Raw genomic sequence first — 19045 nt, forward strand, 5'->3', positions numbered from 1 at the left:
GGGGGTGTTAAAAATCACTCAAAAAATGCTACGTCGTTTATGGATGATCCCAAACGAGAAACACAATTCTAGAGTTTTTAGGCAAAACGTCATGTCTACAATGAGTAATTTTTTGTTTACTTTTCTCTTTTGATTTTTACGGCGCACTTCTCACTTATTTTGCAGTACAGATTGCAAGACGGTGGTTTTTACTAGCATAGTATGCAAAGAGTTGAAGAATAAATGTTAAAGCGATCGAATTATAAACAGAAGAGAAAGTAATCAATGAGAGTCTCTCATTGTAGATGTCTTTTTTTTAAAGGCCCAAGAATTCATTTCAATAATTCACTACCACAACTATTAGGAGTCAATTCATAATTAACCACAAACAGAAATGCAACCATCTACCAACGAAGCTCATCAAAGATGAAAAGCAAATGCATATAGCTTTCACTTAGATTGCAATATTATACAAAATGTAAACCAAAACATAAATGAATAAAAATTTGAATTAAAAAAATTCATTTCTCTACTAGTCATGTAAAACAGTCGAAATGGGAAACATCGAATACACGCTGGCGTGAGGCACAAATCCTCAACTACCTACGGGATAAGTTCAATTTGACCCAGCATATTCTGATTCCTAATTCTGACGGCCTAAAATATTTTTAATAAGGCGGAGTGTCATACCAGACTATACCAGACGACGGCATAGTGGAAAATGCCCAATCTAGCCGTGAAAGTATCGTGAGAACTCAAGAGGTCCAGGAGTCCTTTTTAGAGATATTCACGTAGATTTGTTCAATCACAATCCCTGATGTGATGAAGAAATAAAAATTTGCCACATGCGCGGATCGCTTGCTAAACAAGGATTGTATACCGAATTTCGACATCTTCTTCTTCTTCCATTTTCTGTACAGCTTCCTTGTGAAAATTTTGCCACCTTGTCGGTTGCCGCTCCTGCTTGGAAAACATTTCATTTTTATGCTCAAAATGAATTGAAACTTCAATCGAAATGTTGGATTGACGTTTGAATTGGTCCAATAGCATCCTGGTCATGCAGTGCCTCGTTTCCTACCATCACTCCGCTTGATTATCTGATGGTCTTAAAACGTCACATGGGTTAAGGTGCGATGTGCGAATTTGACCCATGGTTACCCACACGCTAAAGCAGTGGCGGATCCTCCGAAATATTTTTACTTGTTGAGAAATTTTAAATTAGTTTCAATTATATTAATTTCACACTTAAAATAATTTGAAACCAAATTTGAGCAACGAAACTCATATTCATTAAATAAGGTTTTTGCGTATTGCTAATTGCACAATGTAAAATTTTAAAATCGAAATTTCGGACCCCTCCCGAAATTTTTTTCTGGATCCGCCCCTGCGCTAAAGACTTCTAAACTATTAAGTGCTACTATTTTTTGGAGCATAGCCTTCTGAATGATTCTATATTCATCCTAAGTTGGGGGCCCCTAAAAGCCCGGGGGCCCTGGCCCAGTGTGTCCATGCGTAAAGACAGTACTGAGTGACATTTCCCGTCTCGTCTGCTATTGTAGTGAGTTATTCGACGGGGAGCCCTCCCGAGAACCTATATTTTACAGCTCCAGTTGGACAACTCTCGGAAAAAAAACTCTTCCTAAACAATGCACTTCACTTGAGACAAAGGATATAAACTGCCATTAGACTGTCTAGTCTATTCCCCATAAAAAAATAATCCGAGTACCTTGACGATGTGAGAAATATCTTCAAATATGCATAACAAGTCTCCAGTTTTAAGTTTAATGCACACCCAGGCATCAACCGACGCCTTCCAGTAACAGTACCACATTCCAAGACAAATCCGTCATTATTAAAGTCCTAATTTGACATTTAATTTGCACCGGTTAGTATCTTGCTTGACGCTACCACAAACCACGAATCCGCCTCACGAAATCACGGAAGGTAGACTTACAGACATCTCCTGTGTATAGTTGCAAAAGCGCAATAATTTCGTCTCTGCCGTGGCAAATTTATTACCGTGTTCAACTAAACCGCTCCTCCCCGGGTTGGTAAAGTGCTATAAAACCCGAACAATTTTGCCCACATTGCCGCTTCGAGATGACGGTTACCTTGAACCTCGGCCTGCGACTGTCGTATAGCATTCCGGCAGTGTCATTGCGCGGAAGCCCGCACTTCACACATGTGTCTGTGGTAATTCCGAAATGATGGACTTCCGTTTCATGATGGTTGCTAGTAAGGTAGCCATAATTGCATAAGTCAGTCGAAGACAGGAATTGCGAATACACAATGAATCGCTGATTTAGGAAACTAATTGGTAGCGATTTACCGAATCATTTCCATCTTAGTTGCATCCTTTGTTTATATTTTTGAAATGCTGAATGAACAATGTAGATTCGATGTTTTTTGCCTCAATTTATGGTACAAATATTTCGCAAAATATTTATGGATTTGTAAACTATGATTAATTTCAGCATTAACAAACACATCATACAAACATTACTCACTACCTACCCTGAACATGCCCCCAAAACAAATCGAACACAGTGACTAATAGTTCAATTTTTACCACTTTGCATTACTCATCAACAGGTTCCACCTCTCAGCTGATTGCGCACAGTTCGCGGGTCCGAACACCACAGCGCCACAACTCCGAGAGCATCCTTTACATGACGACTGAAGAGCAGCAGCACCAGCAGCATCTCAGTCATCAGTCATCCGCTGTCATTGGAGTCGGCTCGATCGGAGGTTTGGTGTCTCAATCGATGGGATCACTGCACCATCAGCATCTGCATCATCATCATCATCACCACCATAACCAGGTACCGCTCGGTCAGCATAGTGTCCAAACCTCCCCAAACGGTGGGTCGACGCAATTGTCGCCACATCACCAGCAGGGCAGTTCGTCTAGCTCCTCCGGTGGATCTCCGATTGGGGAGGGAGATTTGCGCTTTCAACACCGAACCTCGTCCAACGCTTCGCTGGCATCATCCTCGTCGGCACCACCGGCTACGGCCAGCAGCGGCAACGGTAGCACCTGGATTGCGGGCGGCAACAGTCCGATCCGATCTAGTCGTAGCAATAATCGGCTGTTTCCTATCAGCACCTATACCGAGATTCCTAGCAACCTTAACAGTAGCAGTAGTAATTGTAACAATAGCAATAGTAACAGTAATGGGAATAACGCTTTCGTCGGCGGCTCTACGACTCCACTGGTTGACAGTTCCAAGTGAGTATTGATGCTTTCAATATTTCAATTTCTAATACAGTTCATCAGTCACAGACTTTCAAACCAAGATTATTATTTTCCAGACAACTCAGTCCGCACAGTTGGCAGTCGGTGGCCGATCGCATCAACGAGCTAGAGAAGCACCAGCAACAAGGTATTTCCCTGCTTAACAGTAACAGTGGCAATAATAGCATTATCAGCTCGTCAGCTTCAATTGGTGCTAAAAATCTTAGTCATGTAGCACCCAAGCAGCAACCGCAGCAACAGCAGCAGCAACACCTACCGAGGTACACGTATTTCGATCCGTCCAAAACCCACCGGGTTTCGAACCCTTCGCTAAAAGCGTTCCAGAAAAACGCTGTGATATCTTACTTCGAACGACAGCAGGCTCACGCCCGTGAAAGCAGCCACAATCTGTCGCGACCAACGACGCTTAACCTTAACCAGCAGCATCAGTCCGGATCACCGCCGTCCCACAAATCGGTCTCGCAACGTTCCTCCATTTCCAGTGCTTACTCTTCCTCGGAAAGCACCATGGATCTCACCACATCCTCGCAGTCCTCGATCGCCGGCAACTATCACCACCATCCGAGTTTGCACTCCCCGGCAAGCATCGCAGCCCAACAGCAGCTGGACAAGATAGCAGCCAACAATCTACGCAATCAGTTAGCTTCCGTCCACACGATGAACCTGCTGAATAAGGTTCAATCCCCTCTGAACGCTCAGCTGATTGATTCACAGATGATTAGCAACGCCACGTTGATCCTTGCCGCCAACAGCAATGGAACACCGATCGATGCTCCAGCCAGCAACGGGAGTAGCCCAACATCGCCGGAAGATCCACTGGATGCTAATGTGTCTCCCCCGCCACCTCCGCCACGATCGAGATCAATCGTTATGCCGGCCATCAATAGTACCGCCAGCATGGCTATCGCAACTACGCACGCCGCTCATCTGGCCACGGTTCGAAGGTAGGCTCGTTTTTCCTCCTCGATACATTATGTTACTACTATGTTTGCGAAAAACATGCCAACAGCACGAGTCGAAGCTTATGCAAATCCATGTCACGAAAAGTTTGTTTGAAATGTCGCGCTAAGCGGCACGAGCTCGCTTGCAAACGTTTAACAAAAACAAGTTGTAATAAATCATTTTCGCGACCGGGATTTTGCTTCCATGTTGTACCTGTGGATCGTTCAATGTAGATTAAACTGATCTACCCTACCGCCCCCACCCTCTCCTTCAAGTTGATACTAATTTGGTTTTTGCTTGTTTGTTTCAGAACCTCCTCCGCATCAGAATACTCGTCCATTCGTGATAAAATGATTCAACAACGACAGCAACTATCCAAGGACTTGCTCGGTCCTATGATCATGGGACCCATTATCGCTCTGGACGATTGGGTTCCGGAAAGACCCCCTAAGAACCCGATGCTACGAATACCGAGCCCAGAACTACCACCGCCTCCCCCAACGATGAGTCCAACCGAAGACGTAATACTTTTAAATCAAGACGAACCTTTACCACCACCACCGCCAGAAATCCTAAGGCACATTCGACAACTCAGTGACTCTGGGGAACCTAAATCTAATCCTGCCAGCCGGCGGAACAGTTTTGCTGGACAAACCAACAAAAAGTCTCTTTACCGAGCTTCAACGTTGGAAAATCTTTCACCTCCTCCGCCTGCACCAGCACCCGTCCAGCAGCCCCAGCAAGCACAAATTAGTCAGCTAATCATTCCACCCACGGTACCGAAGAAACCCCAACCGGTGGAAGCCCAGGTCCTTTACCGAAGACCATCGTCCAGTATGTCGAAATCCCAACCCCAGCAACAAAATGGATTAAACTCAATCCACCAAGCCCATCGGGTCATAGTTAACGGAAAGCCCGACCAGAGACATTCGCTTCCGATGCCACTGCACTCAACGCCCCAGCTTCAATTCGTCCCGCGCCAATCCGATTCGCGGGTATCGATGCGAAAGCGATCGCACAACTCGCAGCAAATGCCGGTTGCCGAGTACCTACTGAAATCCGTCCACCATCAGCACCAGAACGGTCAAATGGTTCCACCGGGTAGCAATAGCAGCGCCAATATTCACAATAACAACAGTATCAACAATATCGCCAACATATCAGCGAATGCCGCCATGACACCACCGCCGCCACTGAGGCCACGGTTGCCGATTCAATCGCAGCTGTCCCCACCCACGTTGGAGAGCCTCAGCGGACAGTTGATATCGATGGGAAGCAAAAGGTTAGTGTAGAATAATGTTTTAATGTGGGTAGTCTAACTTTAGGCGTTTGATGCTAGCTGTATACACGGGTGGTGATGAATCGAAATTCGCGTGAGTGACGGTCACTCTCGCTCTTGGGGTTGGAAATGAACAACGTTGCCAGATTTTTTTCAAATCGACACAGAGCGCAACAAACGACTTTTTATTTATTCGAAGTTCTGAGAAGTTTGCTGATAATGTTTATAAACAGCTTTAATATTATATTATTATGATTATGGTTATATTATTCTATTATTATGGTGTTATCTTATGGTGAAAAACTCAGACGAGCTGCGATGTATAATGCCGGGAACGATCCAATTACGGAAATACTCTCGTACTTGATAACATATTAAACTTGGCGATCAAGCACGTTAAATCTGTTGCACTAGAATTTCATGTGATAAAGATTAGAGTGAAGAGGTTGTTTAAAAGTCGATTATTTAGAAATAATTCAAGTTTCCAAATATTTTAAATAGTTAATATTGAAATGTATCGCTGGATCTTCAAAAGCGAAATTTTTCTGCTTTTACATCAATGCTTTCTGATATTTTTTTTATATTTAGTGAACTCATTGTAGCTCTTCAGAATTTCAGAAAAGTTCAACCATTAGGAAAATCTTAACAATTTCTCTGAAGGATCATAAATTTCAAGAACTTTATATAAAACACTGGAAATTCCTACAAATCATGGGGAATTTTGGCGATTTATAAATTTATACGAACTCCAATGAAGTTCCGTGAAAGTGAGAAGTCCCGTGGTTATACGAACTCCAGCGAAATGTTTCGACTTTCGAGAGAGTACTACAAATCTAAAGTGGGCTAACGAAGTTCTGCATGGTTTAGGAACAACATGCCCGACAAACTTCAAGATCGTCCTATAAACTGTAGTACCTAAGCCTCAGAAAAGATTTTCCACCCCTAAACTACCCATGATCGCATAGTTGTCCCGTTTTCTATGGGATTTCCTATCTTTATGGGACTGATATGCGATCATGGGCAGTAAACATCTATAGCGATAAAAAAACGATTTTTTTTTAATCGACAGTCTATTCGTCGAAAAAGAAGTGTATGCTAAATTCCATGTTACACTTGAAGATAGTATTTTCAACGAAACAGATGAGATCCGAACAACAATCAACGTTTCTGCGCGTTTGACTGAAAAAAAAAACTATTGAACGTATTGATGCAATTCTAGATTTGTTTTGTAGTGTGTTAAAAAAGCGACATTTTAGAATCCCTTTTCTTCCCGTGGCGTTAGTTGTGGTACGAGAAACCTAAAGTGTTTTTGTCTACGATAGAACAGAGTCGTTTTCTAAGCCAAACTGCTACCAAATGTACAGTCTGACTGTATAGTGCCAGGACGAAACCTAATTCAGCTTTGGAGCCAACTGGCTTAAGCCAAAATGGCTTTAAATGGGTAACGAACTTTTGCAACTAAATCTTAGGGAACATAAATACACATTTCCCATGATGGTTTACAATTAAGTTCAAAATTATAAATCGAAAGTTCTAGGATGTATCTTTGAATTCTGGATACGTAATTCTAATGTTTTGTCAAAAATAGGCACTAGTGACTTATGGTCGGTATTTACCAAGAATTTTTGTCCGTACAAATATTTACGAGGTGAAGAATAGAATAGTTTTCCTGTGCCTGATTTAATGAAAATTATATGAATTTACTTGGTATTTTCGACCCATTAATTGAGAAATTACTCCTTCCAACCCATAACTTGATGTATGAGACATAACAACTAATGTTTTTTGTGGTCGTAAAATTCCAGAAAATCACTTGAAATCAATTAACTTTTCCATTATGCTGTATTTCCCGCTAAGGAGGAAAATTTGGATGAAAACTAAGGAGAAAATTGGGTAAAACTACATTTGTTTGTAAAGGACACAAAACCTATAACTAAATTAGTTATGAAATGTGCGTTTCGACTTCATCTCATCAGAATCCGACACTAACTAACGTGACAAAACTAAGCTAAGGCGGATTGACGCTAGCTAAAAAAGATTAATTCTGACACTAAGTTAGAACCGGATTCAGATGAGACGAAGTCGAAACACAAATTCCATAACTAATTTAATCAGTGAGATTTTGCTAATTTGGAAAGCTTCCTCACATCGTAACGTTTGTTGTTGGTTTTGCTTTCTGTATGGTAGACATTTTTGTTTTGGCGTGTTGGTGAACTTTTTCACTGTCAATGTGTCCTAAATATTTTAGTATTGCAACAAAACAAAAAATGCATTTTTTTCAAAATTTACTTTTATGTTTATTTCTGAAAGCCTCTCAAGAAGTAGAAATGATCTCTTTTTGCAATCTTCGATGGCTTTCTCTGCAATTAGTACGTCATCCAAAAACCAGACGACAAAAGCTAAATCCTTCAGAACTTGACCCATAACTTGTGGAACGTGCCAAAAAATCTCTTCAGCTGGGACCATGCTCTTCCAAGTAATGGATAAAAATCATTTTGACAATTAATCGCGTTCAATTTACCTTCACACCCCTAAATTTCACCAAAACTTCTACCTATCCTAATGGTTAAAATTCAGCGACATTTACTACAAAACGTATAGTAGAAATTCTATCAAGAGATTTTGTAAAGCGAGAGAAATATAAACTTTTAATAACAGATACGGAAGCACCACAGTTGACCTCGACCCTCTGCATCTCTTTACTAAGAATATTTACCCTAATTAAGCATGAACTATTAATCTTATTAATTAACGAAACATGTATACAGCATGATTCACCATTGTAATCGACATCGTTCTTCGAATCTCTTGTATTTAGACGATTGAGAAGATCCAAGATATTACTCCTTACTGCTGTCAGGAATATCCATTAAGTTCACCGATTGTTGCTTTTAGCCTCGCCGTTTGCAACACTTCCTTGCCAAATGTCATCGGTTGCCTATCGATCTCCTTCCTTCATTGGCTTTTAATCTTTCGTTTGCGTCATTAAACCTTGTTTGCTTACACGGTGTTGCTTAAATGGTTATAAAGGCTATAAACGAGTCTATCATTGACTGGAATGCCCGTTTTGCCTTTCTCATATAGAAAGGTTATGCAATCACTCTGAAAAACGTCAACCTAATCCCGGCCAAATTTTTTTTTCGACTCGCATAAGGTTTCTGGATTTTAACAGGGGCGTAGTTGATGCTTTACTGTTACCGCGCGACGAGTCAAACGTTGCAATGTGCAACGTCTCAAATAAAGTATAAACAAAAACAAACCATGCGCTAGCCCTCAGCCATGCGTGGGTGAAGAAAACAGAATTAAAAATAGAACCAGAGCATGAGATGCATATGGGAAATGTTTGCCTATCAAATAATGTAATCAATGCAAGAGGTCTATTTGGTTAGGCTAGGAACTAGTATATAAGGCCAAAGATTGTTAATAAAGTTAGAACTTTTCGGTTAGTCTTAATCGATGCGTCGTGGTATACACACCGAAATTCTCCCTATACGGTTTTAAAGGTTCTTTCGCTGCGAAAACCGTTCTGAAATCCGTAATAGTAATATAGGTCTCCACTTGCAGTGAGATACTAGTCTATTTTGATTTCAACGTCTATCTCAGCGCTAAAAGAACTGTTCTTATATTGATGTAAAACAATTCCACTTTAGAAGCGCCGGCTCTCATATCGTAGAGCACTAGCCTAAAGTCTGAAGAAGTTTATCTCAGTAAAAGAACCAATTCCACGAAAGGACGTCTCTAGGTGCCAGCTGCCAATCGTTTCGTTTCCGTTTCCTTCGCGCGGAAACATTGGTGGCTCCAGAGAGGAGGTCAGACCTCTCTTGGAATTAATTGTGGTGTGCTCGGCGCCCTAAGATCGAGCGTAAGTCGTGGAATTAAGTCGTGGTGTGCTCGTCGCCTTTAAGAACGAGAGTAAAAGGTTGGTTTAAACAACCATCATAAGCCGTGGTGTGCTCGTCACCCTTAAGAACGAGAGTGAAAGTGATTAAAAAAAAATCAAATATACACAACCGGATTATTTGAGAACAAGTTAAAAAAAGGTTATATCCAGAATGCTGCAGTTCGTCAAAAATAAGAATGGGCACTGTCGCCTATGTACTGCGCCAGATACGACGCAGGATATGGTCGCATGCGATGAATGCGACCGATGGTTCCATATCGGATGCGCTGGCTTGGATAGAAAGCCAACCAAGGAAGAGCGCTGGATTTGTTTTAAATGTTCTGCAATAGAACAACAGTTGAGATCAATGGAGGCAGCCCAAAAGAAGACGAGTATGGAAGCATTACTAAGTGAAATGCTAGATTCACTCAAGGCATTGCATGGAAATCAACATGCTGGTCCAAGTCGTCAGACAAACGATGATTGGACCATATATTTGAAGCGGCAGGCACTAATGCAGTTGCCAAAATTCGACGGGTCAGCGAAAGACTGGCCAACATTCAAAAAAATATTTAACGAAACTTCAAAGGAAGGAAGATTTACTCCGATGGAAAATCTAAATCGGCTGCAGCAAACCATAGGAGGACATGCTGCTAAGAGTATTCAACCGCTCATGATGGACCCAGGAAATGTTCCGCGAATCATGGAAAGATTGGAACAAAATTTCGGTAGACCAGACGTCGTCTACAAGGAATTACTGCACGACCTGACAAAGATTAAAAAGGAAAGCAGGTTTGCAGTAGCAGAGATTTCCGATGCACTGGAAAATCTCATAAACAATATGACGGTCCTTAATAAGGCAGAATATCTGCAAGATATGCGGCTTGCAGAAGAAACGGTAAATAAGTTACCGTACAGTGTGCAAATAAAATGGGCTGAAAATCTACAGAACAGTCGTGGCGTGCCTAGATTAACAGAATTGTCCGAATGGTTGAAACCACACGCCAAGACGAGCAGAGTACTGCACGCAATGTCACAGCATCGTGAAAGGAAGGACAGAATAAACCTTCACGACGAAAATAAGACTGTGTGTATAATGTGTGCAGAGTCCCACAACTTATTTAAATGCACTAAATTTAGGGCAATGAACCCTGAAAGTCGCTACGAGCTGATCATGAAGCATAAATTATGCATGAAATGTCTCGCTAGCAGTAAACATAGAGCTGCGGATTGCTGGATGAAAGCCAAGTGCGGTGAAAATGGGTGCAAAAGTAATCATCATAAATTACTGCACAAAAACATCCCGTTAAGAAACTTTACAAAAGGAAAAAGAGAAGAACGAGGACCACAAAGTGCTTCAAACGAAGGATCCTCTAATATTCATCAGGGGCAGAAGATGAATATTTTTTACCAAATAGTTCCAGTTACACTATGGAACGGCGATCGTAAAATACAAACATATGCTTTCCTCGATCCCGGCTCGTCACTGACTTTGCTTGACGAAGAGGTATCGGAAAAACTCCAGCTGAAGGGTAAATCGGAGCCCTTGAAATTGAAATGGACTCAAAATTATTCAAGAGAAGAAAGAGGAAGCAAACGCGTGCAATTGCAAATAAGTGGCAGCTCACCAAAGAAATTCTCGTTAAAGGACGTAAGGACGGTAAAAGAGATCAATTTACCCGTTCAATCTGTTCAATATGATGAGCTGGCCCAGAAATTTGCTCACCTGCGTGGTCTTCCAATACGCAGTTATCAGTATGCTAAGCCGAAAATACTGATTGGATTAAATCACACTCATCTGATAATTCCATTGGAAAGACGTACTGGAGGAGAAAATAAGCCAATTGCCATCAAAACAAAGCTAGGATGGCTGATATTTGGCAATCTTTCTGGAACTGTGTCAGGCGAACACTTAATGGTCATTCAAGAGGAAGAACGTTTAATTAAAAATATGATGCAAACATATTTTGCAGTTGAGGATTGTGGAGTGAGAGGTCCAAGCAATCATGTTGAGTCGAAGCAGCTTGCAAATGACGAGGAAATCATCGATAAAACATTGTCGTGCACTGGAAATAGGAAAGAAATAGATTTACTCTGGAAAGAGCAGGAGATAAAGTCAGACATCAAGTTGGAAACATGGACAATTGATACCATTGTGGACTACGCACCAAAGGATCAAGGAAATCAATTCGTTTTATGGCATGACAGCAATAAACAAGAATCAGGTGCAAATGTGATGCAGGATGAGAAACAGCAAGCTGCAAAGGCAATAGTGAATCAAGATTATGTGGACAACGATGTGGAAAATTTCGACGATATTGATGGTGCCAGAAAGACGGAATTTTATAAGGAACTTATGGTTGAAAAAATACCATGTCATTTTAACAACAAATGGACTGATAAAGCAGAGAATATAAAGGTCGGTGACATTGTGTTGATCGCAGACGATAATATTTCTCATGGAAAACGGTTAAAAGGGAGAGTAACTCAAGCATTCCAGGCACCAGATGGACAAGTACGTTCAGTTATGATCCAGACTGGTAAAGGGCTTTACAAAAGACCAGCAGTTAATGTAGCAGTTCTAGATGTACGCAATAGTAAGCAAGAAGAACATGTTGAATATGACACCGTTGTCATAAATCACCATAGAGAAGCACCACTTGAGACAGGCAAAAGAAAGTTTCAACAAGTCAAAAGGCTGCAACATTTTGACCCACATACCATTGAGGCTATACATAACCCTGGAAATATTGCAATGGATGAACCGGATCCTTCAATTATAAAAAAGGCAAAGGTGAATTTTGACTCCTGGGGAAAGCGACAGAAAATCGATGTTGATGTCGTAAAACAAATTCGGGATAAGATTTCAAAGCCTAAAACACAGTATAAAAAAGGAAATACTACTATTAGAGCACCTTATTGGCCGATGGTTGGGATGACGCTATTATACTTATTAGCACTAGCATTTGGAGAGCCCATGCACGGGTTAATAGCTTACGACTGCGGACATCCGGAAGTAAATTTAACCAGCTATTCATTGATGGACGTTTCTTCATGCTTGCCGTTGTCAAAAAATTTGAGTATAACGGAAGTACCGATACAAGTCTTACAGCGCAGCACTAAGGGATTTGTGATGGTGTATCAATGTAAGGTCATAATAAAACGATCTATTAGACATTGTGGAATGCACTCCCATACTTCAGATTACGAAAGAAGTTACTCGTATATAGTAAAAGAGTTCACCTCAGAAGAATGTAGGAACACTCACATGGTTGGAGCCGTCACATTGACTCACAACAGTAGAATTCGCGAGATCAAGCGAAACAGTACAACTAGAGGCGAAACTCTCATAGTGGGCCACGTCTCTGGAAGTAGCTGCAGTGGAGGAGTATACAGCACTCCTGAATATACATGGACAAACGCGTTAGTGTATTACGAATACGAAATCGCGTTGTACAACTACCTTGCGGCTATTGATAATGAAAATGATCAGATTATCTTACGACACGGAGTTATATGTCCTTATTCACACGGAAAATGTTTAGATTCAGAAGACGGGTATACAACATGGGACATTAGCCTTAATCAACGATGTGAGGATTCGGAATTCGAGATTTTGTACGAAGGCTTTGTAAATAAAACGATGAACGTAGACTCCAAACATCAGCAAAGTCGGCAAGCTGTATACACGTCAGTATCTGACAAACATTTGTTTTCGATTAGGACTAAAGGTGCTTCAAAAATCTGTGGCTATAATGGATATAGTACCGATCATCCAAGAGTATTCATTCTAGAAGTTTCGGAATTTAAGTCACCATTTCACCGGAAACCAACTAATGCTAAGAATCATGATCTATTTACATATTTCAACTCCAAGATAACTATGGTTGAAAATTACATCGGGCAAAAATTGGACGACGTCTATAATGCTGTAATGACAGAAATGTGTAAAATAGATAAATCTTTATTAGAAACAAAGCTAACTCTAGCTCGTCTGAATCCGACGGAATTTGTTACAAGTATAATGAAAAGATCGGGATTTACTGCAGTTGTAACTGGCGAGGTTTTGCATGTCTTGGAATGTAAGCCTGTGTACGTGAAACCATTTGCTACAGAGCGGTGTTATCAGGAGATACCAGTTAAATATGGGAACGAAACCATGTTTTTAACACCAGTTACACGAACATTACGACCAAGAGGAACAGAAATCGAATGTACTCCGTTAATGCCAGCTAAGTTTCAATTTGGAGGACGATGGTACACGATAGATGGAAAAATTAGGGAAACTATTGCTCCACAAAAACTAACAACAGACATCATAACAAAATGGAGTTATACGCCACTACCCAATTTGATGGAGAGCGGTGTGTATGATACTGACAGCGTTCAGAAGATGCGTAATCTGATATATGAGCAAGGAGATCGACGTATACCATCAAATGTACTTCATAAAATTATGTCGGGGCAGGTGCCAGATAGACAAGGATTTCATTTCGACGCCTTGATATCGGGGGAAATAATCGACAATGCAATCGACAAATATTGGAGCAAACTTAAGTCGTGGTCAAATTGGTTAGGTAATTTGACTTCCACTATCATCGGGTTATATGCTATCGGACGCGCCTTCAAGTTCATCATAGATACGGTAATGCACGGAAGAATTTTATACGATATCTACGGTTTCGGATGGCAACTGATTGCTGCTTTTTGGGATTCCATGACATCGTTTTTAGCCCATAGAAGCACACTCAAGAATCTACAACATTCATCAGATCGAGCCGATCAACGCGCTACTACAACACCACTAGAAGTAAACCCACGAGAAGCTGAAGCATCATCACCATACAGAGGACAACTCTACCCATGTATTGGAACAGTATGAATATCTTATTTGTGTCAAAAATATTATAATTATATGCAATGATTTGTAATGATAACAATAATAATAATTAATAGTGAATTAATTAGCATCGTCGCTCTCATATTGTTGTAAATCATATCAATTTACAGGGGCCGGAATGTTACCGCGCGACGAGCCAAACGTTGCAATGTGCAACGTCTCAAATAAAGTATAAACAAAAACAAACCATGCGCTAGCCCTCAGCCATGCGTGGGTGAAGAAAACAGAATTAAAAATAGAACCAGAGCATGAGATGCATATGGGAAATGTTTGCCTATCAAATAATGTAATCAATGCAAGAGGTCTATTTGGTTAGGCTAGGAACTAGTATATAAGGCCAAAGATTGTTAATAAAGTTAGAACTTTTCGGTTAGTCTTAATCGATGCGTCGTGGTATACACACCGAAATTCTCCCTATACGGTTTTAAAGGTTCTTTCGCTGCGAAAACCGTTCTGAAATCCGTAATAGTAATATAGGTCTCCACTTGCAGTGAGATACTAGTCTATTTTGATTTCAACGTCTATCTCAGCGCTAAAAGAACTGTTCTTATATTGATGTAAAACAATTCCACTTTAGAAGCGCCGGCTCTCATATCGTAGAGCACTAGCCTAAAGTCTGAAGAAGTTTATCTCAGTAAAAGAACCAATTCCACGAAAGGACGTCTCTAGGTGCCAGCTGCCAATCGTTTCGTTTCCGTTTCCTTCGCGCGGAAACAGTTTACGGAGAGGGGTTACACCCCCCCCCCCCTCTACTGTTCACTCCCCTCCTTTAAAAATCTCCTTAAATCACCCCTCAGACCACCACCTCATACCCCTCCCTTTCAACCCCATCATCTTTAAACCACCACTATATTACAAAGCATACCAATGTAAGCTGGGGAGTCGTTCGTTCATGGGACTTTCGCCCTCCTCACATACCCATCCCCGCATGACAAAATGAGTTAGCAAGCAGATAACATTGATCTAATGCTGATTAGGCTAAGGGAATATGATATTTTTTTGTTTCAAGTGTTTCACCGTCGACACGTAGCTCATCAAGTTCGTGGCTGGCATGCCATTGTGTATAAGTGCAAAGTGTACTAAGAATGTAATGGACATTTCCACAATTATCTTGAACATAAAAAGCCTCCGTGCCATAGTTTAGAGAAATGAGAAAGGCACAATTGCACCGCTAGGTGGATTAAAACAGGTTTTTTCTTGATATTTCCGGCTATTGTTGTATACCGCAGCTAATGTTCTTTCTCTGCCCATAGCTGAAATAAACTTCATCGCGAAAGCTTCTTTTTTAGAAAATTGTTTGGAATTAGCAGCTTTCATCAGAGTGTAAAACGCGTCTGTTGAAGAACAGTCGTTGGATTACATTAGATTCTATCTACCCAAATGAGACTTTAGTACAATAAGATCCTGGTATGAATATTTTCAAAATTGCCCGTAGGCTAGAGCAATTTCAGTTGTGAAAAAAATATGCTTCTTTGTCAGAATTGTCCGTCATTGTATGCGCCGTTGTGAATAAAACTATAATTTTACATGAATGAAAAAATAACATAATTTTTACCAATAGTAAAAAATATAATTTAATAACAAAAATCACTCAGCGCAGTACCGACAATCGACCACCTCCTCGTTAGCGGAATGCTCACTAAAGCGGTCCTCTGGGAAATCTGCGACCTTACACAAGATCACAAAACAAGCTTAGATTTTGATAAAGAAATTGTTTCTTTTTAACTAAAAACTAAAAAAACGAATGAAACCATTTTTTAAATTTTTGTCTAAAATAAACCTTTGTTGCAAAACTGGCACCACTGTCGCTACCAAGCCGTCTTTCTCTCATACGACAGAAAAAATGACGCTGCTAGAACAAAACCCGGAGGAAGAAAACAATGAAATTTCGTTTTGCTCTACTCTCAATTATTTACAATTAGTTCCTGCGCTCCAAAAGCGGCACTTTTTCCTTCGCAAATTCGTCCGGATGCGCGGAATCTGTCCGAGATGATCGTCGAACCGCGTTCCGGGTTGACCTTGTCGCCAGTTGTAAGATCCAGAGGACGACCAAACGAAGCAGCTTACGTTTGATTACAGGAACCACATTTTCCGAACAACTCCGAAAAACGCGTTTAATTATTGTGAACCGCAGAATTCTTTAAAAAAAAGTTTTTAAACAAACTAATAACTCGGTTTGTTCGTACATCGAAATAAGAGACTGACGTTTTGAATTCCATTGTTTTTATTTATTGCTGTAAAGATACGCTAAAATATCGTAACCCTATTTTTGAGTATAATTTACAGTCACCGTGCGTTTAGGCGGATTTGACGTGACTTCAAGCCCTGTGTTTTCATCAAAATGATAACCGCTCTCATAGCCACCGTAAAAATATCTATCTAAATACGTCAAAATTTAGAAATAATATAAAACTATTAGTAACAAAAAGAGAATAAGGAGTTCAGGACATTTGTTTGGCACATGTCATAGTCACCAGTGCACGTTATATGTCACCATTAACCATGCACGTTTACCGTGTATTTAAAATTTTGATTCAACTTTATTTAGAATGTTTCAATAAAACCATGAAATGAGAGGATTTGTGGTTTCCGTGAGCTAGTTCCATAAATTTCCTGGTTTTGAAACTGCACGGTGTATGGAGCATGCACGGCGACTGGCGGCTTGACGGTAAATTTGAAGATATCAGTAGGGGAACTGGGGGGAAGCCCGACACCCTGGGTAAGCCCGACACCCCACGACTTTTCCCTGACATCAAATTTTAAATCATACAATAATGACAGGATATTATTAGTACGATTATTTTTGGCATTTCGATACATATCGATGCCATATGGGTTCATAAACGTCAACAAAATAAACAAAACAAGCGAAAGCAAAGTTGATGCGCTTTTGGATGTTATTTTTAGTTGATACATTTTAAGGTTTTAATAACACAAAAGCTTTGAAAATGACCAGTTTTTTTGTCACACATTCTATTCTACTCTCCATATCGTTATTTGTATGTATTGAAGATAAGTTTGAGTATTTTAATACTGTTAATTGAGCATTTAACAAAAATGGGCGCTGTTGGGGTAAGACCGACAATTTTTGGGTGGGGTAAGACCGACACGGTGTTTAGATAATTGGTTAGATGGTTCGTTTTTGATTCGATACAAACGACTGGGTATATTTGTTGTGTTCAATTATACTATAATTACGTCATGTTAATAATTGAAATACACGGAAACTATGTTTTTTGCATTTATTTATCAGTATTGTCTCAAGCCGACCAAAAAAATTAAAAATTAATTGAACGTGATTCATAATAATATTACAAAAAGAAACGAAAAGTATAATCTAATATGAGATTTTGAAATGATATTGATGAAAAAATTTCATTGACCGTCGGATTGTTGATCAACAGTATTCCGAAAAATCACAACACGAACCGGATAGCTTACTACGAAGCGTGTGTCACTTCTAAGTGAATGAGTCCTAGTAACAGCGTATATAATCTGCTTGCAGAACAGCTCTTCCTCGTTAGAATGGCTATACAAGTGGCAATAAAGCTCGAAAGAATTACTTGAGAAAACCCGTACCATAATATAAACCATGCGTTAAACATTATTTATTCATAACACCACGCATTCGAATGCTCTTCCTTTTGCTACGCGATGAAACTACAGAAAGTATGCGTTTGCATCACACATAGGTACTCATATACACATAATTGCACTTTATCACACATACACAATACATCTTTAATGGAAAAATTTGGACAAAAATAAAGTTCAAAAGGGGGTCGCTCTTGCCCCTTTGGGGTGTCGGTCTTACCGCAGCGTTTTTAAAATGACATTTTTCTCCATTTTTTGGCAACCAATAACTTTTAATGAATTCAATTTTTTGAAACGCTGAAAAAATTATATTTTGTTAAGAACCACCTAAACAAGGATTATGCACAGAATATACAATTTTAGGAACTTTGTGGAATTTTAGAAAAATTATTGCGCTTAAGGTGTCGGACTTGCCCCGCGTTCCCCTAATCAGTGTGAAGTGATTTTCATTCGATTTGTGAACAATTTTCTTAAATAAATTAAATTGTGGGCAGTTTCATTTAGTTGATTAAATTTATATTTTGATCCTATTGATCACCAAAAATCGTTCCTAAGTGGGGCTCTGATTTGCCAGATCAAGGCCAGTTTGTAAATTAGTTTAATTTAAATAGAATATATCAAAAAATTGTGTTAGCATGATGACTTAGAACTGGTGATACTCGCAGGACGCAAGATAAAGAAAATAGAAGTTGAACCGTTTCTGCGCATCTACCAATCGCTTGCTAAATCAGAAGATTTTGCGCGAATTTCGACATTTCGGTTTAGCATCTTCTACACCTTTTGAACGTGTAGCTTGGAACACCTTGCGTTTTCCAGCACCGTCAAGGATTGTCACATTCGGTTAGCGCATAAATACTGTGAACTCTAGAATATCCATTGGTGTCACGAGAGTAACTTGTAATTGCAACTTGTAAATAAATAATAAAAATCAAATTCAACATCAATAATTCTTTGATGTACTATAGCCTTTCTTGCGGCAAAAAAACATATTTTTAGGATTGTCTTAGATTTGGAATTGCTGTCATTTAGAACTTTTCAAAATTTATGTAGTTTCTAGTGACTATATCAAGTCGTCAGAATTAAAAGCTTTATGTAAAAAATTTTAAAGCCTCTCCCGAAACAAAATCCTGGCTACGGGCCTGTTTCCGGTTAGATTACCTTGCAGCTATTAAACTTCGTATTCATTGTGGAATATTCGGTGGCAATGCTGAGGGC

The 19045-nt window shown here is 40.0% G+C and overlaps 1 protein-coding gene across 5 annotated transcripts in view; it reads left to right on the forward strand.

Annotated features, from left to right (window-relative positions):
- Positions 1-19045, forward strand: part of LOC131682232 (protein Shroom) — a 764905-nt gene that overhangs the window by 378303 nt on the left and 367557 nt on the right. For 4 of the 5 annotated variants that reach the window (XM_058963577.1, XM_058963578.1, XM_058963580.1 and 1 more), the window contains exons 5-7: positions 2572-3208; positions 3292-4179; positions 4488-5459. In XM_058963577.1, coding sequence (XP_058819560.1) covers positions 2572-3208; positions 3292-4179; positions 4488-5459 — 2497 coding nt within the window. The remainder of the gene's footprint in view (positions 1-2571; positions 3209-3291; positions 4180-4487; positions 5460-19045) is intronic. The other variant, XM_058963579.1, reaches the window with a different exon arrangement.

This window comes from Topomyia yanbarensis, chromosome 2 (assembly GCF_030247195.1).
Source record: "Topomyia yanbarensis strain Yona2022 chromosome 2, ASM3024719v1, whole genome shotgun sequence".
Classification (NCBI taxonomy): domain Eukaryota; kingdom Metazoa; phylum Arthropoda; class Insecta; order Diptera; family Culicidae; genus Topomyia; species Topomyia yanbarensis.